The 27,470-nt window shown below is 33.3% G+C and overlaps 6 protein-coding genes across 9 annotated transcripts; 3 read left to right on the top strand and 3 right to left on the bottom strand.

Annotated features, from left to right (window-relative positions):
• Positions 1 to 708, top strand: LOC123720272 (histidine-rich glycoprotein-like). Its single transcript, XM_045676816.1, has one exon. The coding sequence runs from the start codon at positions 1 to 3 to the stop codon at positions 706 to 708; it is 708 nt and encodes a 235-aa protein (XP_045532772.1).
• A 2,350-nt stretch (positions 709 to 3,058) lies between these two features.
• On the top strand, positions 3,059 to 6,368 carry LOC123720271 (histidine-rich glycoprotein-like). The gene is made up of 3 exons (XM_045676815.1): positions 3,059 to 3,158; positions 4,181 to 4,834; positions 5,240 to 6,368. Exons 1-3 carry the CDS (start codon positions 3,059 to 3,061, stop codon positions 6,043 to 6,045), a joined length of 1,560 nt encoding a protein of 519 aa, XP_045532771.1. The 3' UTR covers positions 6,046 to 6,368.
• Positions 6,369 to 6,577: 209 nt separating this feature from the next.
• On the bottom strand, positions 6,578 to 7,952 carry LOC123720606 (eukaryotic translation initiation factor 3 subunit K). Its single transcript, XM_045677292.1, has 3 exons — positions 7,526 to 7,952; positions 7,218 to 7,437; positions 6,578 to 6,756 (listed from the first exon to the last, which is right to left on the bottom strand). The coding sequence occupies exons 1-3, from the start codon at positions 7,796 to 7,798 to the stop codon at positions 6,605 to 6,607; spliced, it is 645 nt and encodes a 214-aa protein (XP_045533248.1). The 5' UTR covers positions 7,799 to 7,952; the 3' UTR covers positions 6,578 to 6,604.
• Positions 7,953 to 10,017: 2,065 nt separating this feature from the next.
• LOC123720731 (TATA-box-binding protein) lies at positions 10,018 to 11,603 on the bottom strand. The gene is made up of 4 exons (XM_045677464.1): positions 11,157 to 11,603; positions 10,898 to 11,028; positions 10,579 to 10,822; positions 10,018 to 10,509 (listed from the first exon to the last, which is right to left on the bottom strand). The coding sequence occupies exons 1-4, from the start codon at positions 11,436 to 11,438 to the stop codon at positions 10,234 to 10,236; spliced, it is 933 nt and encodes a 310-aa protein (XP_045533420.1). The 5' UTR covers positions 11,439 to 11,603; the 3' UTR covers positions 10,018 to 10,233.
• A 144-nt stretch (positions 11,604 to 11,747) lies between these two features.
• LOC123706574 (WASH complex subunit 4) lies at positions 11,748 to 16,127 on the top strand. 2 transcript variants are annotated; one of them, XM_045655854.1, is made up of 5 exons: positions 11,748 to 12,219; positions 12,287 to 12,453; positions 12,604 to 13,088; positions 13,241 to 15,370; positions 15,791 to 16,127. In XM_045655854.1, exons 1-5 carry the CDS (start codon positions 11,948 to 11,950, stop codon positions 15,995 to 15,997), a joined length of 3,261 nt encoding a protein of 1,086 aa, XP_045511810.1. In that variant the 5' UTR covers positions 11,748 to 11,947; the 3' UTR covers positions 15,998 to 16,127. The 2 variants fall into 2 exon arrangements, with proteins under 2 accessions (XP_045511810.1, XP_045511811.1); XM_045655855.1 differs by having other exon boundaries at positions 11,749 to 12,219; positions 12,670 to 13,088.
• On the bottom strand, positions 16,122 to 27,470 carry LOC123706576 (pre-mRNA-processing factor 40 homolog A). Of its 3 annotated transcripts, none has more exons than XM_045655856.1 (18): positions 27,260 to 27,470; positions 26,928 to 27,146; positions 26,696 to 26,851; positions 26,414 to 26,562; positions 25,615 to 25,775; positions 25,094 to 25,233; positions 24,624 to 24,772; positions 23,477 to 23,588; positions 22,435 to 22,560; positions 21,514 to 21,643; positions 21,093 to 21,199; positions 20,218 to 20,323; positions 19,542 to 19,771; positions 18,747 to 18,944; positions 17,957 to 18,061; positions 17,624 to 17,794; positions 17,184 to 17,329; positions 16,122 to 16,769 (listed from the first exon to the last, which is right to left on the bottom strand). In XM_045655856.1, exons 1-18 carry the CDS (start codon positions 27,260 to 27,262, stop codon positions 16,682 to 16,684), a joined length of 2,496 nt encoding a protein of 831 aa, XP_045511812.1. In that variant the 5' UTR covers positions 27,263 to 27,470; the 3' UTR covers positions 16,122 to 16,681. The 3 variants fall into 3 exon arrangements, with proteins under 3 accessions (XP_045511812.1, XP_045511813.1, XP_045511814.1); XM_045655857.1 differs by having other exon boundaries at positions 25,094 to 25,221; XM_045655858.1 differs by having other exon boundaries at positions 16,122 to 16,844; positions 27,260 to 27,469.

Here is a 27,470-nt window from a genome sequence, read left to right as displayed (position 1 = left end):
ATGAGGGCTATTTTGGTACTAGGAGTTTTGTGCCTTGTGGTGGCATGTACCGCCTACAAAATCGACGACCAGGCAGTCGCTGCAAGTCACCACGAACATGGCGGTGGTCATGAACACCATGCGCATCACCACCATGAACATGGCGATAAAGGAGACAAGGGACATAAAGGCCATCACCATCATCACAAAGGTGATGAGGGACATTATGGGAAGCATCACCATGAAGGGCATCACCACGAAGATGGAGGCGGGCACAAGAAACATTGGGATGAACACGACCATCACGGAGAACATCACGAACATGGCCACCATCACAAAGGTGAAAAGCATGGACATCATGAACACCACGATAAAGGAGAAAAAACCGACGGCTACCACAAGAAGTATCACAAAGACCACTTCCACAAGGATCACCACTTCCACGATGGCCACCACGATGAGGGCAAGCACCACAAACACGGGCACCATCACGGACATCACGAAAAACATGAAGGTCACCACAAGAAGGGAGGTCATCACCACTCCGGTCATCATGAGGGTCACCATGGCAAACACGGTCATCACGATCACGGTCACTACGATGAGGATCATCATGGCCACAAAGGCCACCATGGTCATGAAGAACATGACCATCACCATCATGAACATGGCAAGAAAGGTGGACATGATGACCACAAAAAATGGGGATTCCATCATGGAAAACATTAAATCTTTTCTAGACCCTACAAGCTATAGTGTACATATTCTGATATAGGTGTTGTTAATGCTCTATAAATTGTTATTGTTTTTATGTTTTATACTAAAATTAAAGCTCGAATCAGTCATTTGGTTTTTGTAACTTTCTACATATGATAACATCGACCCTTGATGGCCTCGAATTAGTATTCAAAGGATAAAAACCATCCCTGAAAGTAATATACAGGTACCATCGAAAAATTAATATAATGCTTAATTGCCATATACTTCATTCAACTTTGTCATATAATTAGAATGAAAAACATATAGAAGAAGAAATCATTAAAATTCTTATCATCTAAAATCTTAAATTAATATGGTTTAATACAATTTCAATTTACTATGGAGTTGCTTATGAAACAAACACAAAACAAACACATTGTGTAGATGACACGCACTCGGTTAGAATTGAAACGCCTGATTAAAAAAGATACTTACTAAGTGAATAATTATAATTCGATATTATGGATTTTCATAATTATTAATCACCATATAATCGGTGGAAATAGTATATATGCCAGTATTGTCTTTATTTAGTTTATGCGAGTAGTTTACACTTTGAAATACAATTTTTTTGACCTAACTAAACGTCTGTTACATAAGTAAAGTTTCGCGTTTGAATAATAAATGTTGGACGTGAAACTTATTTATTTAAGTAGTGTTTATTATTTTTGAGTTAATAGTACTAAGACTATTACCTATTACCAAGACTATTAACTCAAAGTTAATAGTCTTGGCGATTGATTAACATTTCATGGTTTTTGATTTTTCATTGTAAAATTTACCCTCAGAGTAAATTAATATTAGTCTTAATTAATCACCTTACAGATAACAGTTATGTTTTATCCTTCATAAAGTTAATTATTATCTTGAGAATTGTAGTTTTGTAGTAATGAAGTCTCTCATATAGTATAGTACTATCGACTACGTGTTACTAAAAGTAAGTAGTATTTTTAAATTTTCTATACGATACTTATATACTAAATATCGCCTACGTTTTTCGGACGGTTTTCCAGTAACAATTGTGCCAAAAGCAAACCTTGCTAAAGTGCATTCCTACAGATACGTTGTATGAAGAATTACATCTATCATAATAATTATTTGGAAGGTATAACCCAGATGCGGGATTAGCGAGTCATCATTGTCAGCAAGTTGACATTTGCTCAGGACAAAATTTTTATTATAAATAAGCCTTTTTACCTTACTTGTTTTTGCTTGGAGAATTTGAAAAGTTTTTAAGAATGTTCAAATTTTTAAAAAATGCACTAATAAGAACGTCTTTAGAATATGTTGTATGTTTTTAGGTAAGTTGTCAATAATTTTCTATCGATCTATGCGTTCCTAGAGCTAACTGTAACGTTATCGCCAAATGTTTTTGTTAAGGGTTCTAGAACTAATTTGGGCTATACCCTTGGAAACCATTCCCTCGAACGTGTGGGCTCTGTAAGGGATCTTGGGGTCCTTCTTGACTCCAAATTATCCCTAGATAAACACATAGGCTTGATTATTAATAAAGCCTACCGTATGTTGGGTTTCATAACGCGTGTCACCAAACCTTTCAAAGACAAAACCACATATATTCACCTCTATAAGACGCTTGTGTCTCAGTTGGAATACGCTAGTCCAATCTGGAATCCCTACTACGCTATATATGTCACACAACTGGAGGCTGTACAAAAGAAATTTTTACGTATTTTAAATTGTCGCATGAACGGTGGTAGGGCTAAATACAACGAACTTTAAAAAAAATATAATTTTCTTTCTTTGAGTACTAGGCGTAGTTTGATAGATTGTGTCATTATAAGAAAAATATGCGTACATGAATTAATTTGTTCAAATCTTCTCGAACTCATAAGATTCAATATTCCTGCCAGATCTCTACGCTCGTACAGAACCTTTAACCTTCCGACTCCCAGAACCAACATTGGGTTCCGTGAGCCTCTTCACAGGATGTGTTCTACTTTTGATTCTACTACTAATATCGATCTTTTTTCGCACTCCTCTACTGCTTCATTTAAGAATAGGCTAAAACAACTATTCGAGTAGTAAACCTTGTATCTTTCTTCTTATTTTGGCTACTAGTATGTGTTTTGTTGTCGTTCTACCGATCTATAAACTTTGTACTGTCTACTTAAATATTTTGTTCTCTGTCATGTCACGTTTTGTTTTGCTTTATATCCTTTTTTTATCAGTGAAACTTTTTGTGGATATATCCAATGCTTTAATTCTTATGTTTATATTTCTTTTCTGACTTCTACTTTTAGAGATGTATCTGTTTGTTTCCCAAATAAATAAATAAATATAACAGCATGACTTCTAGAATATGTGGAGAGCACAACAGACTTTTCGTGGTCTCCTGGCAGACTACACCGTGCATGTTCTGGGCGCCTACAAACGCATCCTGGCGTTACTTGTTGAAGCGAGTCAGTGAGTCGCGCATTGAACGTTCGGCTGCAGAGATTCTTAACGTGGCTTATTACTTGAGGTTGTGTCAGCCTGTAATTAGGTTCTGTTTTATGTAACAGGAGGGAAAAGGTCTGGTGGCTCACCTGATGTTAAGTGATACTGCCGCCCATAGACACTCACATTGCCAGAAGGCTCGCAAATGCGTTGCCGGACTTTTTGGAATTCCTATGATAGAACTATCTACCAGTGTTTAAATATGCAAAGGGCCGGGCCTATTAAATAAAAAAAATATAATATTTCAATAAAATGTAAATTGCTTAGGTCTACCCTCAAGTTTGTTTAGGTCTGCAAATTTCATAAAAATTACCATTTAGATTTACTTCAGTATGGATTCGTTTTGAAGATCGATAATCGACATTGCGTTAAACCTAACATTTATGAATACTGTCCGTTGTAAGATTAGATGAAAATTCAGTACATAGAAATCTGATAAATTGATGTGCATTCATATATGTAATAAGTAAATTTTTGCCACAATGAATATGTTAGTGTAATAATTATCTGCCTGCATTAAAATTGATAATAAGTATTTATATATCTTACCCCTCTATAATTATTTCAGATTTTTTTATGTTATTGAATATTTTGCTTAACTATTTCATATTTGTAGAGTACCTTATTATGAATGTTACTCTTACCTACATATATTTAAGCACAAGGCGTCACTCATTCTTAAAACATTAATATTATCTTCTAACAAGTAGAGATGTTGGTGCCTTATTCTTATCTTACTAATTGAGTTTATAACTCTTAAAATCCGAGTCCGTGATGCAATAAACAATTTCTATAGGCATAGGCGCAATTGTATTTGTAGTGTCCTTGCCTACAATTTCACCAGTGGCATTGCAGTAGGTATAAATTGCTTGATATAAATACCTCTTCAAGTTGTGGTCAAATCAGTTCAGTTCAGCGTTTTAACATTCGCAATCAAGAAGGGCAAAAGTTATAATGAGGACGCTAGTCGCCCTTATCCTTACAGGATGTGTTCTAGTTTTATGTTCTGGTCGTGAAGTAGGCAAAACAGATTTAGTTGCAGCAGCTACACACCACAAAGGTCATCACCACGAAGAGGGCGGTGGAAAAGAGCACCACGCACACCACCATCACGAACATGGTGAAAAGGGCCACAAAGGTCATAAAGGTCATCATCACCACCACAAAGGTGAACACGGCGATCATCATAAGCACCATCATGCAGGACATCATCATGAGCACGGAGGCGGTCATAAAAAGCACTGGGATGAAGATGATCACCATGGCAAACATCACGAACACGGCCATCATCACAAAGGTGGTAAGCATCATCACAAAAAACATTTCGACAAAGGTGAAGAGACCGATGGTTACCATAAAAAATACCATAAGGATGAATATCACAAGGACCATCACTTTTATGATGATCACCATAAAGAAGGCAAACACCATAAGCACGAAAAGCATCATGGTCACCATGACAAACACGGGGGACATCATAAGAAAGGAGGTCATCATCACTCCGGACATCACGAGGACCATTATGGCAAAAAGGGTCACCACGATAAACATCACTATGACGAAGATCACAAAGGCTACAAAGGACACGGAGGCCATGAAGAGCATCATCACGACCATCACGACCATGGTAAAAAGGGAGGTCATGAAGATCACAAACATTGGGGATTCCATCATGGAAAGCACTGATAATTTCGTATATAAGATGTTACACTTGTTTTTTTTGTTAAATTGTTATTTGGTAAATAAAACAAATTTTGACTAATATAATTTACTTTAATTTCATTCTCAACTAGGTATTAGCGTAAAAAATAAAAGTATGTTTCGTCACCACAACAAACAGAATCACTCGGCTAGAAATCTGCAGCAATGATTGCTAAAGATCGCTGTAATCGTCAACTAAAGCACCGTTATCTATAAATTCGAAGCGCGGAATCGATTAGAACATAGTTTGATCGGCGAGGTAAAACGCCCTGTGGTAAGATTTTAATATAATTTGTACTTAAATAATTTCATAAACTTTTAAATATAAAAAATAATTTTCTTTTCAGAAGGATGACGCGAATACTATTACTATTTATTGCGTCGTATGTTATACTAGTGTCGAAGGCCCGAAATGTCGATAATATACCAAAGCCGTTTAGCGCTAAAGGAGAGCTTGTTTCTGACGGAAGTGAACGGCTTGATCAAATAGTCGCAGGCACTGGTAAACATGAAGCCAAAGAAAGCCACCAGGAATCAGGAGGTGGTCACGATCATCACGCTCACCACCATAAGGAGAATGAAGAAAAGGGTGACAAAGGCTATAAATCTCATCACCACCACGATAAAGGTGATCACGGTCACCATGAAAAACACCATCATGAAGGTCATCACGATGAGCATGGTGGTCATAAAAAAAAGCACCATGACGAACATGACAAACATGGAGAGCATCACGAAGCTGCTCACGGACATAAAGGAGGAAAGTTTGGACACAAGAAAGGCCATAAAAAGGGGTCGAAAACTACTGGATTTCATCATAAGTCACACAAAGACGAATACCATAAGGAACATAAGTTTTACGACGATTTCCATAAAGGCGGAAATCACCATAAACATGGAGATTTTCATGGGCATCATGACAGTAAGGAAGGGCAACACAAAAAAGGTGGGCACCATGAAAAAGGCCATCACGAAAAACACCACGGTAAAAAAGGAAAACATGACAAGGGTCATTATGATGAAGATCATAAAGGACACAAAGGTCATCATGGACATGAGGAACATCATGCTCACCACCATGATCATGGCAAAAAGGGTGGTCATGCTGGTGGCAAAGAATATGGGTTCAGCCATGGAAAAAAGGCATAGGTCAGATAGATTTGTAGATCTTGTTACCATTATTTTATTACTATGTAACTTTTAATTCTTGAGTTGAATAATGTTATGTGTGTTATGTTACAAGGCCTATGATATGACATTTACCCACAAAGATAAAAAAAAAGATCTTGTAATCTCATAAAAAATGAGGCATTATTAGGGAACAATTTTGATGGTTTTTTGTTAACAACATTTTTGATTCCCTAATGAGCATCAGTAAAATGACTATGTGATAATTTTCTAGTCTGCATTTTCATTTTCTATAACTTTAACATGACCTTAAATTAACTGATTTACTAAACACAATTTTATTATAGTTTACCTGTGATTTTTGTTTTGTTATATTTGTATAATGTAAGACTTTCCAATAAAAACTTACACAAAATGATTATTTACTTTTTGCACTGATGGACAAAACCTCAACGAGGATTGTTACCATTTAATATTAATAAAGACCAAAGAGTACATAAATAACTATTTTGCATTCTCTGAAAAAAAGTAGTTAAATATAAATAAAAAAATCTTTTCACCAGGAATAAATTCTTTATAGTTACAAAATTGTCATCAATGGAGCAAGATGATCAAACTCAATCTTTTCTGTTATGTTCTTGGTCTTGATATTATCATCTTGGTTTGCAATGAAAATCAAATTGCCTTCATCTCTCCAGCCATATTTTTTGACCCAGTGTTTTAAAGTTACATCTGTAACAAAATTATATAACTTAAAAAACCTGTCTTTTATTCTGTGGTCTTAAGAGATTATTGTGCTCTTTCCTTAATCATTTTTCACTGTAGGCAGTGATCAGCCTTCTGTTTTTGAACCATACCATATGTTTTTGGGTCTTAGTTGTTCTGGTTTCTTTGGAATGTTATCCATCGCCATATCAGCTATTGTTTAATTTGCACACATAGGTCTCTTAGTACACATGCCTAACTTTAATGTGCAACCTCAAGGTTGAGAGTACTGCACTTACCCAACAAACTAATACTGCTAATCATTTTTCGCTCAAATTTTACAAAGTTACTAGTTACCAATCAACAATTAATTTGGCCATCTGTAAAATATCTTTGACCCAAACAATGTGGTACACATCAAAGATATTAATTCAAATTTTTGGTCAAGTTTATGCATTTATGATGTGATGATTTAATTAACTACTTACCATCAATTCCACCTAAAAGATTGGCCAAATTATTTTTATCAATAGTCTGGAAGGTGATGCCAACTACATGGCATACAAATTTACGGATTGAATCATGAAAGCTACTAATGCGATTACATAGTTCAGGCATTTGATGTACCCTGTTCCAGAACTGGGCGAAATCACATTGCTCCAAAATATCAGCCAAATATTTTATTTGAGAAATTGTTTCATTCTCAACCTAAAAGTGAAAAAAAATCAATTAAAAAAATATTATTGCATCCTATGTCAATTTATTTATAATATATTAAATTGAATGAAAAACTTACGACTGACTCTAGCAAAAGGCATTTACACAAAGTGAAGTCTGTATGAGGGAAGTTAGTTAACGCCTTCAAAAGAATTTGACACGTAATATCTGGATTGAACTTTTCCGGATTGAATTGATACAGCTTTAAAACTGCTAAATTTGCTTCCAAATCATAGGTATTTTCTCTTGACTGCATTTCAACATATCTCTCCAAAGTTTGCAGATTTGCTGGGTTGTATCTTTCGATACTCTTTAGAATAGTAGCAATAGTTTGCCTCATTGTTTCAGCCATTTTTGTATACTGTATAGAATACAATAAGTATGAAACGAGAAGTAATGCCAAGAACAAAGCCGTGTTAAAACCAATAACTAAACTAACCTAACAATTTAATTTAAAGAACAGATATTCCATTACTGAGAAGTTGGCAGCATAGCCACAGACTAAGAAGTAGGCTGTAGGAAGGAATTAATAGCACAGAGTTAACGTGTCATGTGTCTATGATAGATATAGACTACGGTTTATTTATCGACAGAAAGTAATAATATAAAATGAGCATATTCAAAATTAACTTAATTATTATTTTTAACGATCAATGTCCTTCGTGTATTCTCCATCTACACGGCACTGGCGAAGTACCTTGTGCCCAGTTGGCATAAATAAAAGCCATAAAAGAAAAAAATATAAAGTGAGTTATAGATACCGGCAAACATCTTAAACAAATGTCCTTGCCTGCGCAGAAGCGATTTTTTAGGTATCACTGGGAGGGGAGGGCCGGCGGGAGGGTAACGTGATTGGTAAATCTGGTAAATCACTTGACGTTTGCCGGTATCTATACAATGTTGACTGTCGATAATACTATGAATTAACTTTGCGGGCGACTAAGATTCCGCGAGGTTGGTTTAACTTAGAAAAATTAAAACCTCTAATTAGTATATATCATAATATAATATACCAGAATCACATGGCCAATATTAAAATAAAAATTTGTTACCCAGAACAAATTTTTACTGAACAATTTTTAGTACTGGGAAAACTGGATTAAGTGAGCTTGATACTGTAAATTTTTATGTCTTTAGTATTAATGAACATGAAGTATATTAGTTATTTGTATGAAGAAATTTGTTAGACATCGGGTTGTAAGATAGGCAAATAGGTCATGAAAAATAAATCAATCGTAAATTACTATACTTACTAATTAATTATATATCATCATCACATATAAGGGTGCAAATATGTTTAGTTTCACTACTTTAAGTAGTTGACATTTACGCCAAACATCATCATGTAAATCATTTGAATGGAGCCATTCTTTTATATTATCAGCAAAACGATTAGCTTGTGTGGGCGGTTTGTTCATACTTACTAAATGATAACTAGCATTATCCAAACCAATTAATGAGGGTTTGGTTAGATTTGGAATTACCTTCTCTGTTACTCATTTTGTTCGTATATCGTGGTGGTCCTCAGCTAATACACTTGTTGACCTGTACTCCAGACAACAAATTGGTACAAAGCCATTTTCCCCACCATTTTGTGAGAGGGTTTATAACTTAATATTTTTCTAACCTCAGAGATACTCTTGCATTGAAATCTATATCTTATCGAAGAAACAGAAACAAGAACAGTATCTTGTAAAAGTTTCATTAACGTTGGAATTTTCTTCCAAACTGTATAGATTTTTTTTCTTTATTGCAATTAAATTATAAATCAAAACTGTTGTGTGATTTTTATATTCCCCCTTCTCTTTTTACCAGGCGTGGAAAACACACTATCATTCGATGTGTCCTTAGCTACGATTTGCCGTATAGTAGTACTGGAACCTCCCCTATAAAGAAGCTACAATTAAGTATGTACCCAAGAAAAATAAACTAAAAGTATCAAAACCCCTCGGTCTCATTTTCTGGTCAACTCTACACGCGCTTTAAATTTGATTTTATGAAAATTTTTGAAGATAATTACAAAATCTCAGCAGAGGTTGACAGATCTCGTACTTTGATTTGACGGCTGACATTGTCATATGAAAATCATTTTTTTTATTTTTGTTTTATAGCATGAGATTCAGGTAGACCTATGTAGTATCTAGTTATTGAGTTAAATCATATAGATACATTACAAGCGATTTAATTTTGGTAAAAAAATGGTTTCTGAGACGAAACATAGAGTCCCACAAGCATGTAAGATAGTCTGATAAATAAATAATTTGTAATATCTAGAGTTATAGAAGAATAATATAACAAATTAATTCATTAACTATGAATAGAGTTGTTATTTAGGCGATCGATAATCATAATTTTTGGTTTGCCAAAGTTGATCCTAAGACCAAAGTTGCGGCTTTTTCAATTTGTGAAAAGGTTTTTCCATTTGTGTTAGTAGCAAATAAGATTGCGTTATTTGCATACCTAAGAATACTGATTTTTAATTAATAGCGACAAAAATAACTTTGGGTACAATCGCGTTTAACGGAAGTGGCAAACACATTTAATGAATGCTAATTAATAATAATAAAAAACGACGGAAGCTGCTGTTTAATAAAAAAAATTAAAACCCTATTTAATAAAAACATTTTTTAATTATTTCAAACAAAAGTAACGACTTATTTACTTGAAAACTGTATCCATGTCACTTTTAATTTTGTAACAGTCTTTTATATCAAAATGTATATAAATTGATATTTTTGAACTGACATTAAAAAAGAAAAACTATTATCAATTTAAAACATTTTAGTACTATTGTTTTTTGAAACTTTTTAGTATGGGGTAGATGTTATCAAAGGCCTCGTAAATTTCTTGTCTTACTTTTGCTCCTGTTAATACAACTTTGCCAGATACAAAAATGAGAAGAACAATCCTTGGTTTGACCATTCTATATATTAGTCCTGGAAATAATTCTGGTTCATAAGAACTGAACTGACCATGGGTAAGCACTAAACCTTCTAAACGAATAGGAAACTTGACATCACAGCTTCCCACCATATTTTGAATTTTGAAATCTAAAAATTTTGCCTGCAACAATTTTTTATAATGTTATATCAATTAACTAATTATCTGTTACAATTGCAATCTATTACTTACAGAAAAGCCTAGTTTCTGTATAATCCTAGCATATTTTCTAGCAGCAAGTCTTGAGTCCTCTTCACTTTTTGCTCCTGTACACACCATCTTGCCAGATGAGAATATTAATGCAGTTGTCCTTGGTTCTCTTATCCTCATTATAACAGCAGCAAATCGTTTAGGATTATATTCAGCATTCCTAGCGTGCAATGCTATTTTCTTTAAATCTAATTTACAAAATAAGTTGACAGTAGATACAATATTTCTGCAAACAATATGATTTATTACAATAATTTGTTAAGTATTTTACTTTAAGTTATAGTTTAGAAGCTCAACTTACTGAAGTTGTGGTAGTATGCCTGGATCTGCTGAATGTGGAGTCATAGGAGTCATTGGAGAAGGACAAGTCTGACTAAGCATTTGTTGGCCAGTAATACTTCCACCAGATATCATGGGAGACATCATATTTTGCTAAAAACATATTTGTATGTTTATAAAGCGTAAACTGTTTATTTTATCACATGTTTAATTTAGTTATAAAAATTAGAATAGTTATAGCTTAACTTATTTCAAAATATATTATCATAAGGAATGTATACCGGTGTCTGAGGCTGCATCATTTGCTGTGGTGTCGCATAACTTGCAGTTGGTGCATAAGTGTGCATAGAACGTTGAGGAGTTCCCATGAGAGAAGCTCCAAAGCCAACCAGTGGAGAGGAGCCCAATGAGGCCAAAGAATGTTGTTGTTGTTGATGCTGTTGGTTTTGATGCTGCTGCTGTTGTTGCATAGCATTTGGAAGGATTTGCTGATCTTCTTCGGGTTGATGCAATGGCGTACCTATACCCGGTATATTGTACGGACTAGGTAACATTTGATCCATGTTTGTGTAGTATGTTTTACTCTGCTGTAAATATTGGGAGCTAGGACACTTTCAGCTAATACTGTTTGAAATATATAATAGCTAACTCTTGGTTTACAAAATAAATAACTACTTAAATTACATTTATCAACAAGTCTCGTTTATTTAAATATTTTTAATTTACTGAGTACACCATCAGAAACTTTTAACTTAACTTGACAATTATGTCAATTGTCATTCATACCTGTTGGCATTTGACATTGCATATATAGTTTATACGTGCAAAACTGTGGCGGGTTGTTTGTGAATTCTTTAATTAGACTGTGCTTAAGTATTGTCAAAGGCAGCAAATACGTAAAAACTAACTTATTAAATGCGTAACATAGAAAATCTATAATATAATTCGCGTTCGATGATTTGTTTCTGTTAACTCCTTATTTACTTTATAGTTGTGTTAAATTTATAAAAAAATGTAAATGTATTATTTGATTTAATTTTAATTAATTACCGTCTTAGTCAAGTCATTCATAATGGAAATGGAAAAAGAAGCAGGAACTGCAATCCTAAGGAGTTATGGGCAATTTTTTAAACAACAATATCAAGATTATATGTCAGTTATTCAAAATGATACTTCAGAACAAAATAAATCATATCTTCCCATACGAATTAATTTGTTTCCACAAGAACTTATTCCAATAACAGAATTGGTTGGATCTGATAATCCAGTTATGACAAAAATATTAAGTCTTTTCACTTCTCTGTGTGTTGAAATAATAGAATTAAAAAGAGAAGCATTTGAAAGGTGAGTTTTCACTTCGAAGCTGTTATGCTTACGTATAATGAATATTATTATAATTTAACTGTTGCAGGCATTTTCAGTTTCTGGCCCTATATGATGAATATCCCAATAGTGACATGTCCCATCAAATGGAATCAATTTGTAATCTTAATGCATTCGTAAATCGTTGTAATGACACCCTAAGTAACATATTCAGTCAAGTTTTTGCTATATTCAGGGAAAATATTATACATATAAGTAAGTTTTTAATTAATTTATTATATTTTGATACTATGTAATATTTGTATTAAATAACATGTTACAACATATGACGTTCATTGTGTTGGACTTGAATAATGTATATATACATAAATAAGTCACAAATATTTTTAAAAAAATTTTTTTTAGATGGTATACAGTGGCATTTTATTATAAATCATATTGGGGAATTATTTACATTATTGGTTTTAACAGAACTTCTTATATCAAGATGCTCATTACCCACACAGTGGAATAAATTTGTGAAAGATATAAAATTACATTCTAATTTTGTAAATGGAATAAATGGATGCAGATCCTTGGCAGTTAATAATGCGCTGGAAAGTATTACAAGTAAGCTGATGTGTGATGACATAGTCCAAAGAACATTACAAAATTTACTTGCAGTTAAAAAGCGAGATTTATCTGGAATTCAGAGTGGACAAGTAATGGTGGAAATTACGAGCTACATAAGACATGCATTGCTAAATCTTGAAAAGCTTACACAAGAGAAACCTAACTCAGACAATATGTACAAATGCATTAAAATGAATGCATTATTTATATTAAATAGCCACTTGTTCATTAACAATGATAGAAAACTCTTTAAACATTTGAATGAAATTAATTCTAAGGTTTGTACTTAATATTGTCAATTTTTTACTTAAAACTATATACATAATGCAAGAGTGAAATTTTTTTTGCTTCTCATACAGACATGCAAGCTTATAGTCAAGTTAAAAATATTATAATTTTGTAAATATTTTACTGTTGATATTATTTTCAGGCCCATAGTATCTACATAATTGGAAATGTAATTTGGTTTCCAGAGCAGTTTCTACACAGATATGGTCCATCATTAGGATGTAGTACCAGCAAAATGTCACAGATAATGTTAAAAGCTCGTCAAGCTTACATAACATCTAAAAAAGCAACTATTGCAAAAGACATTATGACCCTACAAAATATCTGCACCCAATGGGTATTAACAGTAGAGGAACTTTTTTCAAACAGAAATAAACTTAGTGCATGTGAGATGACACTTCATGCTAAAACATTAATAGATGGATTAGAAATTTCCTCCAATTTGTCTCATTCTGTACTTTCTTTCATAACTTTACACCTGTCTCTTGGAATTCCACTAACAAAAACGCTATTGCTGCATTTATTTGAACTGATAGATATATTGAAGATGTTAAGGAATGCTGTACTTCGAAATCATTGTCAAATCCTGAATTCCATCACCATGATAATTCAACATTTAACATTCCAAGCTGCATCTGCTATTCTTGAAGTCAAAAAGTCAATCATAGATGATAAGAGGTATGCCAATAAAAGATTGGATGAACTCACATGTATTGTCATAGCAGAAAAAGCAATACAAGGAGCTCCCACTATAGAAAGAAATATTGCTACTAATATAGCCTTAAGTTTCATTCCAGAGGCCAGATATGTTGATGAAAGCTATGTTAAGCTTGGAGTACTCCTTGAAAAAGAACAGACTCTTTTGAAGTTCATGAAATCCTTAGATAAATTCTGCAATTGCTCCTGGATTTTATGGCATCAACAAATTATCCCACTTTATTTTCTACAAAATTTTAGTATGGACATACAAGCTTTGAAATTACAATATTTCTTAACGGTGATGAGTGAATGTGTTGATTTGCTTCAAAAGACAGATAAATATTTTGGCTTCAATAAATCAAATGACTTTATGGCATTTATAATAACAATAATCGAAGAAAATGTTATAAATAATCTAAGTCAAAATATAGAAACCAACTTGCGTCTTCATATTCATTCTCACTTGCAACTCGACATTGTTAATCCATTGACTACTGATATGTTAAAAAAGCTTCTTCTTCTTGTTGACAACTTGAGACTTAATACATTATATATGAGAGTTGTTCCATCTGTTGAACACTACTTATCAAAGACATATTACAATTTAACCACTGTTGTATTGTCTGATTGGAAAACGTACGGTGAAATGCGTCAAATGGCTAAATTTAAATTCGATTTACATCCAATTCAAGACGATCTACCCACTCAAACTTTGGAGCAAGGTCTGGATGTCCTGGAGATAATGAGAAACATCCATGTATTTGTTTCTAGATATCATTACAATTTGAACAACCAAATATTCATTGAAAAGAGCAGCAGCAATAAACATTTAAATTCAATAAACATTAAACATATCGCAAACTCCATTCGTACACATGGAACAGGGATCATGAACACAACGGTCAACTTCACGTATCAGTTTCTTAAAAATAAATTCTATACATTTTCCCAATTCATGTATGACGAACAGATAAAATCTCGGCTAATTAAGGACTTGAGACATTTCAAAGAAGCTTCTGGAGAACACGGAAACATGTATCCATACAAAAATGCAGATAGATTTAACAAAGGCATCAAAGTCCTAGGGTTAGCGGACGATGGACAGAGTTATTTAGATCTATTTAGAGATCTAATCACTCAAATTGGAAACGCAATGGGATATGTAAGAATGATCAGATCTGGCGGGAGGCACTGTTGTGCTGACGCCACGGCATTTTTGCACACCTTTGAGCCCAAAAAGTTTAAAGAGTGGGCAGGTGAAAACAATTTCTCAAATAGAACAATCGAAACTGCTGAATATTTAGATGAAAGTATTGATGGGCTAATATCCAATTTTATTCAGGGGACTGAATACTTCAAATTGCTAGTTGAGGTGTTTGCCCCAGTTTTTAGAAATCCAAAAAATTTACATCTCAAAAACTTCTACATCATAGTTCCGCCTCTTATTTTAAATTTTGTCGAACACATGATTTTATCGAAAGACAAAATGACAAAAAATAACAAAGCTGGTGCGGCTTTCACGGACGACGGATTTGCTATGGGCGTTGCATATGTCTTAAAACTGCTCGATCAGGTAATTACCCTTTATTTTCTTAATGCATCCTTCTCCCGGCCCATTGATACTGCCGAATACCACAGCGCTGGACCGAAGGTGACTCATCTGAGAAATCTGCGGGCTTCAAACAACGTTAAGTTCTCAGTTTAGCTTTAGTGCTCGAACTGACATGATTTGAGACACCAGACCTCTGCATAATAAAATCATCAAATCGGCTTAGCAGCAGCAGCAGCTCATGACACAAGTTTCCAAGCCCAGAGTCATAGGTCGCGCTACATGTGGATTCTGACCAGCGAGTTGTACATATCTCTATGGCATACGGCAAAATGTATGTAAATAACGGCTGTCGGCAAGAAAATAAACAATACAAGCAAGGCTGTTAAATGGTTCTGTAAAACATGCTTATAAGTGGGATTTATAATTTTTATTTTATTTTAGGACTCAAATTTTGAAGCCCTACACTGGTTTGATTCTATTTGGAACCACATTAGAAGTGAAAGGGAACTAATTGAGGTGCAAAAGAATAAAGGGTCTATTCAATTACAACAGGCGCTGGCCCTCTCTGAGAAGAAGCTTAAGACTCTTGAAGAGGAATATAAGCTTCTATACTACAGTTTAACTAGCGCTAGAATATTTTTTAGATAACTAATTAGAAATAAGATAATAAGCACTTTACACGTTCATTTAAACATCTATTACATTAATTGTTTATATTACATATTTATGTTGTTTGGCATTTTGCTGTTAATTATTAAAAATAAAACCAGAATTCTATACATAATGTTTTTTTATTAAAAACAAAGCTTATTATATATGTATATTTAACATAGGGAATGAACATTCATTTTCACCAACTGTATGCAAACTGCTTTAAAGTATTTTGGCAACACTACGACGGTAAATGTCAAAAGTGTAACTATACTACTTTAATGTAAAAGTAAAAATGTTTAATATCAGGTAATAATAATTATAACATCAATCTATCTCGCACACTACAACATCAATGTGTAATTAATAAAACATGCCTCGAAACATCTTAAACGTCAAACATTCACTTAACGCTAGAATATTTCTTACCTTACTGTAGCACTACAATTACGAATCTGAATTATCGGATTCTGTATGAGTTTTTGGCGTGTTTTCAATAAAAGCTTCGCTTTGTTTAATACCGAGCGCGTCAGGCGAGCGTGTGGGGTCGGGTTGAGTTTGTGGCGTCACTGTCGAAGCGACTACGGGTGGGTGTGTCGGAAGTTGGGTGAGGTTTGTGACCGTGTGAGGCCGAGCTCGGCGCGGATAATCGTTGAAGATGTGAATGTGTGGGACGCGAGGTCAGTCAGCCTCCTGCTCGTGGAGCTGGGCGAGCAGCGCCGCGCGCCGCGACTCTAACTCCGCGTCGCTCCACACCGCGCCGCCCGACCTTCGCATTCACACACACATTATTATCTCCGTAGCCCCCCATTGCCCTCTACAACTAACACGCTCTTAGCGCAATCTGAAAATTAATTATATACATTTTGGCGACTCGGTAGTCCTCGGTTCAGAGTTAAACAATAAGGAGTACAATCGGTTTATGCTATATATGCTATACATTCGACCGCAATCAGTCCAATCTTAGAAAACGATTAAATATCAGTAAAAGTGCTGCAGAGATGTCTCTTAGGTATAACTATTTAGGTAAGAAATTGAAGTGTTGCTTTATTATGAAATAAAAAGACAAAGCAAATAATTATCTATTTCAAAAAAATCGGATTAACAAAAAAAAGTGTTTGAATTTTAGCAAAAACTATAGAGGAAAGACCCTTAATTAATTAGAAAGGTAAATGAAAACTACCTTTCTTTTTTGTCTTTTTTATCTTTCTTCTTTTTTGGTTTATGCGAGACGTCCTCTTCGGGACTGGAGGGTGCTGAGCGCTTACTTTTTTTCTTGGGACGGACCTCTTCCTCTGAAATCCCACCTTCTTCCGGTGTCGGGGACTTCTGATATGCATTGTCGAATGTTAAAAGTATAAATCTCACAATTCGTTAAGTTTAGTAAGAAGTATGAATTGTCTCAACATAACTAAAAAGCTACTTTAAAAAAAAATATCTGTCAACATTTTGCTCACGAAGCACATAATACATTTTTATTTTCTTCATATGTGTAGTACATTAATATTCATTCATTTCATCAGTTTCTACAATCAATTTTTTTTTCATGTAATACTTAGACAATACAAACACACCAAAACAGTAGAGTTTAGAGTTTAATAAATATAATAAAGTTAAACTAACCGGAGGTGGCGAATGTTTCTTATGTTTCTTCTTGGACTTCTTGTGCTTCTTGTCTTCGTCGTCTGGCGGAGAGGGAGGCGGGGTGGGGGAGCGGGCAACTTCGCCCTTCTCTAGCGAACTCTCGCGCTCCCGCTCTCGGGACTCCACGGGGGACACCGATCGTGATACTGACTGTAATTTGCATAATAATTCTACTCTGTCTTATTTTATTCCATTTACGAAAATGTGGATAACAGTTTAAAATATAAAGAGATGAGGTGGTACCAGGCATGAAGTTGAGGTATTTCTAATATAATTAAACTTGCAGAAATATTTTTAAGCATATTAAGTTACCAAGGAATGAGAACGCGAACGTTTCTTTTTCTTTGACCTCTTCGCTTTCTTGGGTTTGGGATGATGATAGTGCATACAGCTGTCTTCTTGTTCATGTTGGTAATCCTACATAACATAAAAATAATTTCAAATAAGTACGGAAAACTATCACATGATACTTTTCTACACCAAAATCCCTCGAAATTTAATAAGAATATTGATCCTTTAATACACTAATAACTCTAATGGTACAATGGCTTTTCATATCACATACTCGAATCGTTAATAAGTAGAACAACGAACAATTCAACAGTTTTGTTTAATATTGCGTATATAACTACTTCAATAAGTAACAGTTTTGACACACTCTATTTTTCGTTAGTGCTTATTGATTTTTGTGTAATATTATTTCGAAATAAGGAAATAGTTAATTACATTAATATTTTATTATTTATTACAGTTTTCAATACCTAGAATGATTTATGAAGGAGTTACAGAATTTTTCAAGATTTACGGTTTACGATTGGCTGCGTAAAGCCAGGGCGCTCTTTAAATAAAAATCGTATACTAGGTACTAGATAGTATATAAAATTTATAGTTTTTTTCTACTGGGACATAGAAGAGATTTTTACAGATTAGTCTGTTGAGTTGAGATGGTTGGAGCGGCTTACTAGTATATTATAGTTTTAAATAAACTTGAGGACACCGCAACTTATACAAATCGAAGTTCATTCGGAAATTGCACCGATAAAAAAGTTGAATTAAAATATTAATTTTATTTAGATATTATATATAGAAACAGAAAAATTACCTTATATATTCGTTGGCGATCTTCTTCGTCTGGCACTGCCGTGAACTCGGCTGCGTTCAAATCGAGCTTCTCACGAACTTCACTCCACGACTGAGTGTGATCAACTTCGGCTTCACTCAACGCCCATTTAAATGAACTCTCTATCTTCTTCTGCGCTTTTGACTCTTCTTTTATCTTTTCTTTGTTTTTTGTTTCCGCCTGGCAATATCAGGGTTCAATTAATATATAAAATAATGAACATTAAAACAAAAATTTTCATAAATATAGAGAACGAATTCTTTGCAATCTAGATATCTTGTTTTTGCAGTTAAAAGCACAACGAAAAATTACAAAAGAGTACATATAGAAATACAGTGTTACGTCCCTGGATTTAACGACGAACTCCCTAAACCGACTAATTCAATTGGCTTTGGTGGGTTTAGCTTAGAATGTTTTCCATGTAATGATACACTCAAGCATTACACCCACTCTTAATCACGACAACAATTGAGTAATAAAATTTGTAGAACTACGCAGCTGTGTACGTTATTTTGTCAGATTCAGACGTAAATTTAGACATAAGATAACCGACGGAGCTCTACGGGCAGTATCAGAGGTTCGAAATGGTTTTCTCAAAGTGATCAGACAGACTCACTACGATAATTAAGGGCTTGAGGCTTCGCCACTTTTAGAAGTGAGAAATGAAAAGATTAAATGAGAATTCAAAGTCAAACTGTTATATAACTTCATAGCCATAATGGACCAAGATTAATGAGTCAATAACGCAGTAGAAATAAACATAGTTCAGTAACAAACCTTTTCCAACAATGAGTTATAGGTTAGTTTAACATTTCCAGCATCCAACGACGCCGATTTGCTATCTTCACAGACAATAGTCGCGAATTCCTCAAACGTCGTATCGGCCTTAACCTCAAACTGCTTTTCTTTAAGAATTTCCTTGATAACCTTCTTCTCGTCGTGGAATCGCGCTTTTAGATTTTCTACGTAAAATTTAAATAAGTCTAATGGTGTTGAACCGCTTTGACCTGCAATGGAATTTCTATATTTATAATGAAACAGTTTGAATGTTAATAAGCACTTCCTTCATCCTAAAAGGAGGATCCTCGGCCGGGTCAAAGGCCTCGGTGGCTGAGGTCGACAAGTTGTATATATCCTTAGTTGTCGGAAAAACTTCGTTAGCGCGTTTCAGGTTATGACGTTATCGAAGTGATTTGTAAGCGCAGACACTATTGAATAAATAGATAAAAAAACAGCTGGCTTTTAAAACGGACCTGAGTTAAAAACCAGGGAAATAATATTGCCATGGCTTAAAATGTATTTTAGATTTGCGGTTTTAAAGAAATGTAATATTAGTGAAACGAGGGAATTTATTTACAATAATATTGTTACTAAGCCATTTAATATGAATACAAGGTATAAAATACCAAATAGTATAGAATTTCAAAGATTTCTTTTTAAAAAGGATAATTACCAAGCATGGCCGAAAATCTCATATCAGCAGAAATAACTGGATATAATTCCACCCACAAAGACATCGACGTCAACTTTCCCTCTTCGTGGAGACCATCGAGTAGAGCCTGTATTAAAAAAAAGTATTGAATAAATTAAAAAAATGATTGCACTTAAAAATAATAAAACTCAGTGGCCAACCTTCACGGGCCTGGACTTTAGACTTCTACATTTTTATTATATTATTTGCAAAAAAAATAAACTTACGTAACTATACTGAAATTTAATAAACAATAGTTTAGATAAATAAGAATTCGAAAAAAGTTATTCAACGTTAGTCTGTGGAGCCGTCGTGGGATTTGAGAGTGCTGCGTGCTAAATTAACTTTCATGTGCTGATGAATCACGTCATTATAGTTCGACAGTATATTGATTCCTAATATGAAAAAAAAAAAAATTTTATAAACAAATTGACGCGTAATAATAATTATATTAGTTTGCAACATCACGGTGGTTCTCTTTCCGTACAAATTCTAAAAAAGTGTATTAAGATCAGAGCCATTACTCTGTAACTTCCAATAGAGATACCAACAATCCCTCTGCCGCAGCGACATCATCGATACGCATATTGCGTCAATCAATCTTACATACATAACCGCGCTGCAAGTTACAAAGTAAGGGCACTGTAGTATACTGTAAAACCACAGACTAACGATATTGTAATATTACGCGACCCATTTCAAACTATTCCTTGCTTTGTTATTAAGCAAATACAATTTTCAAGTGAAAATAGGAGTTTGTTAGACGCATTACGTTGAGACAGAAAACTTACTACACATCTTATAATTGTCATACAAAGTAAAAAATTCAATAAAAACTGTAATAAAACATTACTCACCAAAAAATTATCTCTGTTCTTTCTCTGTTGACGTTTATTCCTCTTCTTAATCTGCTCCTTTTCTTGCACAAACTCTGCCTCCAGATTTCGTATATGTTGTTCAAAAACTAAATTGAAAAAAATATATTGTTACGAAGTTATACACAAGTTAGGCGACGGACGGAAATATTAAGTACATAACTAAATTTACAAAAATAAAATTACATGTAAATGTAGAATTACGCAATTTCGAATTAAGAATCATGATTCACATTAATGCTAGGTTCGCAAATACAATAACAATTATATACATAATTACATTTACAAGAAATAGTATACAAATGTCACCATTTAAAACTATAAACACTTTTCTCGAATTGAACTTAAGAATTTATAACAAAGGTATTAAAAGCTCAGTGAACCCTGAAGTAAAAGGAAATACCTATAAGAGCATCTTCTTTATCCATTCCAAGTAAGCTCACGTCGTTCTTAAATGCAGAATTTTCTAGAAGCAACACTTGTGCCTCGCTCCACGTACTGCTGTATGTTATTTCATTCATATTTTCCAGTACCTGTTAAATATAATTTATTACATTCTTAGTGGAACATCCAGACACTTTCTTATAACTGTTTTACCATCTTTCCCTTATGAATTGAGAACATTGATATCGGGTTCAAATGATTTAATTGTTAGTAATGGCAATTGATAATAATATAAAATTCTGTCGTTTTCTATTTATACGAGTTTTAAACAAATAGTTTTTAGTCGGTAAAAACGTGTTTCAATAACTGTATGCAGGTCTTAAAGAATTGTCGCCAATTTAATACAGATGTTTAATTTACAGACTATTTTTTGAAGTGAAACTTTTTTAGGCGCATGAGGGTAAAATTTTGACGAAGATGTGCAACGTTTTTGTCGAAGAAAAGGGAGAGAGCGATTGAGACCGATTGAGAGAGAGTGAGAAAGGGCGAACGTAGCATGAAGCAAATATTTTTACAAGATATTTAGATAATGTTGATACACGAATTTATATTGCATATTTTACTTATCATAATGCTTTAGTCACAACAATACCAATAGAGATCGCGTCGAATAATGTAAATATCGAATAAATAAATGTATAATTTGTATTAATTTTCGACACTTTTAATATTTTAATGACAATTAAATTCCTAACATATTTTCCTTTTCCCCCCTTTAAGTCTCAGAAATCTAAGGTTTTAGATTTGTATAAATAAAAGACTTGAAAATTAGTTTGCCAAAGAAGTTCACACACTTCTGACATGTGTACTTTGTACGGATGCACTTTTTTTCATATATGTAATACAGGCTGTTTGAGTAAACTCATTTGAGTTTAATTACCTGGGCTAACATTTTCATATTCCGTTTCTTTAGAACTTTAGCTTCTTCCTTTTCACGTTTGGTGATTGTGAAAATACAATCTTCGTAGATATCACGACGGTCCGATTCAGGTACACAGCGCCAAATCTTTAAAAAATATTAAACGTATTCAAGGAAACTCGTAGAGCGCTCAAACTTCATGCAAATGCATGGCAATGTCAGGCACAGAAGGCAGGCTACTTGTCTATTAGAAATTATCACGGTACTGATACATAATTTGACGAATATTTAAATAATCCTAGTCCTTTGGATTGATTTGCTCCAGTTCAAACAATTTGCATGATTTAAAACTTAGCGATTAAAAAGAGAGGCGTTTTTTGCTAGTTCTTCTTGCCCGTTCTACGCCCTTGAATTGCGAATTTACTACCAAATCTTTTCTGACGTTTATACTTGTTAATAGGACATTTTGAATAATAATTTATTTATATATAAAATAAACAAGTTTTGATTAGAATTGATTAGAAAAGACTGTTTATTTGTAATAAAATGAAAAAGACAATCTAGTAAGGGCGATATCAGTTTCGATTGGTAGATAATGAAACAAATATTCTTACGCATAAACTTTTGGAGACAGTTTAATTTATAGACCATTTTATACATTATATATGCACTGCTTTTAGTAATTCAACTGTGTCATAAGTAGTAAAACTTTCCTAAGATTTGCAACCAACAATATTTTTATTTGTAGGCACAGCAGACTGATTACATGCTGAAACCCTTAAAAATAAACAAAAACGTAGAAATGGAAAAGTTTTTTTTTAATTTTTTAATTATGACCCGGAATTCTGTTATTCCGGTTCAAAGCCGAGGCGTATATCGTATAAACTTTACGTTCCTGTGAAAAGGGGTTTTAAAATCGTCGTACTGCCATTTAAAATAACCTTCTTTTGATACTTATTGTACCCGGTTTAGGACTATCAATGGCGATTAGGAGAGAAATAAATAATAAGAGAAGAGAACATATTTCATCGCAGCATGTTTTATTGTTGCGTGAAGAATTTACCTCGAGATTTCCAAACATATCTTCACACTTGTAATACTTGGTGAGAGAAGTAACACGATCACAGGTTAGTAAAAACTCTTCTAAGTTTTCTCTGTTTTTCTTTGTTTTCAACCTGAGTAAGATACGATTACAATAAATTACAAAAACACATTATAGAAGACAATAAGATGATAATAAGAATAATCTCTATTATTATTGTTATTTGATTAAAGTAGCATGATATTTTTCTATTAGAAAAAGTAAGTAATTAACCTAAAGTTTTAAAGTTTTACGACACGTATCAAATGTAATATTTACAAGAGTTTACGTATATGACATTCTCAGTCCATATAATATATATGTTAGTATTGTATTTCAACATATGAGGAGCGGCCAGTGTTTTTTTTTTAATTAGACCGGGGACAGGGCTCTTTTAAAGGCAACGCTATTCCGGCCATATAGATTTCCATCGAAAGAGCTTTACCATCTCAATCAATTACTTAGGAAGCTGTATGTCCTAAGTGAAATTTTAAAAGCACACCGAGCGCTCCTGTTTAATAGTACGCGTTTTCTATAAATAAATAGGGGTTGGCTGACTTGTAGACGCAATATGCAGGCAGACAATATCTATAATGTATTAAAGAGACTGCTTAATATCTACCTGCTCACCTGTCTATCTAACATGCGACTAAAGGACTGGCTAATTAACACACCTTACGGAGTATTAGGGATGGTCCTGAGACCTAAACACTCGTGCGTGTTGGAAACAGTTGACTAAACAAAAACAATTTTAAAAAAAATGCATGTAGTAAAACTCCTCTTTAACGGCTGGACCGATTCTGTTGAAATTTTGTATCTGTTCAAGTGAATACGAGAATGGTTTAGATTTACATTTTTTTTCTTCATTTATTTGTAATTTTTGTATGTAAGTAGTCTGTTCAGAACAACGTCGGTCACTAATTACTATTTAAAATTGTCGTAGAAGTAGCAAAAACTTGTAAAAGCAAGAGGATAGTATCATATATATTAATAATAATATTAATAGCATATCATTAGTAAGTAGTTTTTCTGTCATTCAAAGTTCGAAAAGTAAATAATTTTATTATTTCAATCAAAGTATTACTATGGCATGCAGTAATCGAAATTATATATAAATATTGTCCTTTACCTCTGTTCCTCTCTTTCATCTTTTAGTTTTTGGGTTTTATATGCATTAAATGCTTGTTTCTTTTCATTTAATTTCTTAAATGATTGGTAGCGCGGGTCTTTAGAGATTATCTTCACACATTGCTCCCAAGTAGCATTTGATGCCACATTCTAGAAGCAAAAATTTTGTTCCAAATATATACTTTTAGGCCCATATCCCAGAATGTCAAATCAAACTTACATTTAGTTTCAGTCTCTGTCAAACTATTTCTGATCAAAGTTTAGCTATTATATTTAACAGTGCTTAAGACTTAAGATAAGAATTAGAATATGTACCATAGTTACTATTTGCAAAGAAAATGCCTGTAATTAATATTAGCTTATTTTCACTACACATTAAAACATTAAATGACACTGACCATTTGTATAGGATGAATAGTTAAAGACTTAATTAAATAGTATCTAATTAGAATTAAGATAAGTGACACATACCCTCTCCCGTAGTAATTCCTTGAAAGCCTCAATGGCCTCTTTTTTATCCTTGTACTGTAACTCGAGCGGTTGCTCTGTTGGTTCTCCATTAACTTGAGCAGGGGGAGCTGCTATTTCTTCGGGTTTGACTGTGTAGTACACTTATATATTTTACATTAAAAATGCTGATATTATCACATAAATTTGAAAAATCAAGCAATCAAATGGTATTATCATGTATAAACTTTCTCAATAATAGAACATGAAGAAAACACACACCATCAAGTTATAGCTTTAAGACATGCCAGTTTAAAATATTTGTATAAAGACCCTACTAGTGGATTAGAACATGATTTCACATATTATTTATACTAGTTTAGACATCTAAGCAATTTTCATTTCTTTATATTAATTACCGCATATATGCAGTTAATATTCAGAAAACATTTATGAAGTTACCAAAACTATCAAACTTATATGCCCTAAGTTCTACTAAGAAGTATTATTTTTATGCAATAATCACATTATTAGAAATAACTTACTTTCATCTGGTATCGGGATAGCATTTGTCAATGAGGGGTCAATGGAGGCCAGAGTTTTGGCCATCGCTTCATCCATAGCCGAACTTCCTGTTTGAGATAATAGTGCAGGAGAAGATGGCAAAGGCACTTCTCCAGCTGTCATATCAGCATGTAGTCCTGCCCTGTCAGAGGATAATCAATTAATTCAATATTTTATAGCAAACATTAAGGCAACACTAATTCATCTTAATTTAAAAAAAATACAGGCACCTAATATAACAATAAAGAAATATTCTGTAAATTTGGCGAATTATGGCTCCACCTTAAACAAGCTCCAAATTTGTTTCTATCGATTTTACCACTTGTATATTGACAAACATATTTTATTATTTTTATTTCATCTTCTATATTAGTAGGATATAAACATTTAACAAGCGCAAAAAAACTTGTGTATAACTTACAATCACAAAAGTGTATAAAATCTTTTTTGATGGTACAAAATATGTTATTATTATAAATGTATTCCTTGCTTGTCAGTTTTACATATACATATCATTATTTTAATAGAAAGCTTTTAAGCTTTCATTCTTCATTATCTATGTCCTATGATATATGATTTTCTTATTTTTAGTATAACAATTTCAACAGTGGTTTTATTTCTATAGCCATTCTTATTGACTAAACATGAATAACAGGTATTATGATGAACTGAAATATGTTCAATCCAATTTGCAAATTGATCTTCTCATAAAACTTAGTACAAACAGTCTAATTTTAAAACTTTTATTGATTATAATCATAATATTAAAACAGTACATACTGTGCAGCTTCCTCTGCCTCAATTTTTTCTTTAATTTCTTGCAATTCTTTCGGAATGACCCAACTTGACTCTTTTGTCTCTATATTGTGATAATAAACACGACCAGCATCTGTAGTATATTCCTTCCAAACGCAAGATGATAATAATTTCTATAAACAAAATGGATTTTAAATTAATCTCTTATATTTTAAACAATTTATTTACTATTAATAAAGTAAATAAACAAGTATATAACTTAATAATACGAAATACAGTGAGTAAATTTCTTAACAAAATACTTGCCTCTGCAGGAGTTTTCAAATCATCTGGCTTTTCCCAGAGGCTCTGTTTAGTGATTGAATTATAATAATATGTGCGTCCATCAGGAGCTTTGTGCTCTGACCATGGACTAGTTTGGTTGGCCATTGGTGATATTTCAGGTGCTGGTGCATTCAAGTCCTGTGTTCATATAATTATAATTTGAGAACTTTAATAAATACAGCCATGGACTTTGAGTGAATCAATAGATACTTACAGGTTTAAATGGTGGAAACCCAGGCGGAGGCATAGTAAAAGACGCCATCATTGGGGGAAAAGCCATTGGTGGTGGAATAGCACCCATGTTTGGTGCCATTCCTGGAACAGGGGGCATAGCCACGGCTGGCGGCATAGGTGGTGGTATGCCCCCTATCATAGGCGGAGGTATCAATGGGGCCGAAGCCATCATTCCAGGAGAGCTGGTTTTTGATGCGTCCTATAAATATATATATAATAATAATAATAAATGCTAATACATATTTATATAACAAAACATACAATTTTTCAATAACGAAATACTGAATTTAAAAATTGTTACATATAACTCACCATAATAAATTAATCCTCGCAGGTTATAAGCTTAATTTTTTAAAAATCCTAGATTAATAAAAATTATCGGTTCCCACAAATTTCCACATTAATTTTATGATGATATTTAAAAATCATCAATTTTTGCTGGCTAGCACCAGAAAACATTGCCGGATTATTGTTAGTTATTTAGTAGCATGTATGAAATTATGAATACCAATAAACACAGATA

The sequence above is a fragment of the Pieris brassicae genome, chromosome 2, assembly GCF_905147105.1.
Source record: "Pieris brassicae chromosome 2, ilPieBrab1.1, whole genome shotgun sequence".
Classification (NCBI taxonomy): domain Eukaryota; kingdom Metazoa; phylum Arthropoda; class Insecta; order Lepidoptera; family Pieridae; genus Pieris; species Pieris brassicae.
The sequence above is the reverse complement of the archived record's forward strand: the minus strand, read 5'-3'. Positions and strand labels throughout refer to the sequence as shown.

Bases quoted from the DNA above. Each gene is read 5' to 3' on its own strand.
- LOC123720272 (XM_045676816.1), top strand. From the start codon at position 1: ATGAGGGCTATTTTGGTACTAGGAGTTTTGTGCCTTGTGGTGGCATGT.
- LOC123720271 (XM_045676815.1), top strand. From the start codon at position 3,059: ATGTGGAGAGCACAACAGACTTTTCGTGGTCTCCTGGCAGACTACACC. The intron at 3,159-4,180 runs GTCAGTGAGTCG...TTATCCTTACAG, and splicing joins GGCGTTACTTGTTGAAGCGA to GATGTGTTCTAGTTTTATGT. The intron at 4,835-5,239 runs GTCATGAAGATC...ATAATTTTCTTT, and splicing joins CGACCATGGTAAAAAGGGAG to TCAGAAGGATGACGCGAATA.
- LOC123720606 (XM_045677292.1), bottom strand. From the start codon at position 7,798: ATGGCTGAAACAATGAGGCAAACTATTGCTACTATTCTAAAGAGTATC. The intron at 7,438-7,525 runs GTAAGTTTTTCA...TTTCACTTTTAG, and splicing joins GCCTTTTGCTAGAGTCAGTC to GTTGAGAATGAAACAATTTC. The intron at 6,757-7,217 runs GTAAGTAGTTAA...ATTTTGTTACAG, and splicing joins TCTTTTAGGTGGAATTGATG to ATGTAACTTTAAAACACTGG.
- LOC123720731 (XM_045677464.1), bottom strand. From the start codon at position 11,438: ATGGATCAAATGTTACCTAGTCCGTACAATATACCGGGTATAGGTACG. The intron at 10,823-10,897 runs GTAAGTTGAGCT...TATTGTTTGCAG, and splicing joins GGCATACTACCACAACTTCA to AAATATTGTATCTACTGTCA. The intron at 10,510-10,578 runs GTAAGTAATAGA...AAATTGTTGCAG, and splicing joins TACAGAAACTAGGCTTTTCT to GCAAAATTTTTAGATTTCAA.
- LOC123706574 (XM_045655854.1), top strand. From the start codon at position 11,948: ATGGAAATGGAAAAAGAAGCAGGAACTGCAATCCTAAGGAGTTATGGG. The intron at 12,454-12,603 runs GTAAGTTTTTAA...AATTTTTTTTAG, and splicing joins GGAAAATATTATACATATAA to ATGGTATACAGTGGCATTTT. The intron at 13,089-13,240 runs GTTTGTACTTAA...TATTATTTTCAG, and splicing joins TGAATGAAATTAATTCTAAG to GCCCATAGTATCTACATAAT.
- LOC123706576 (XM_045655856.1), bottom strand. The intron at 26,563-26,695 runs GCAAGTATTTTG...TTTTGTTTATAG, and splicing joins ATTTGAAAACTCCTGCAGAG to AAATTATTATCATCTTGCGT. The intron at 17,330-17,623 runs GTTAGTTTAACT...AATGCATATCAG, and splicing joins AGAAACATTCGCCACCTCCG to AAGTCCCCGACACCGGAAGA.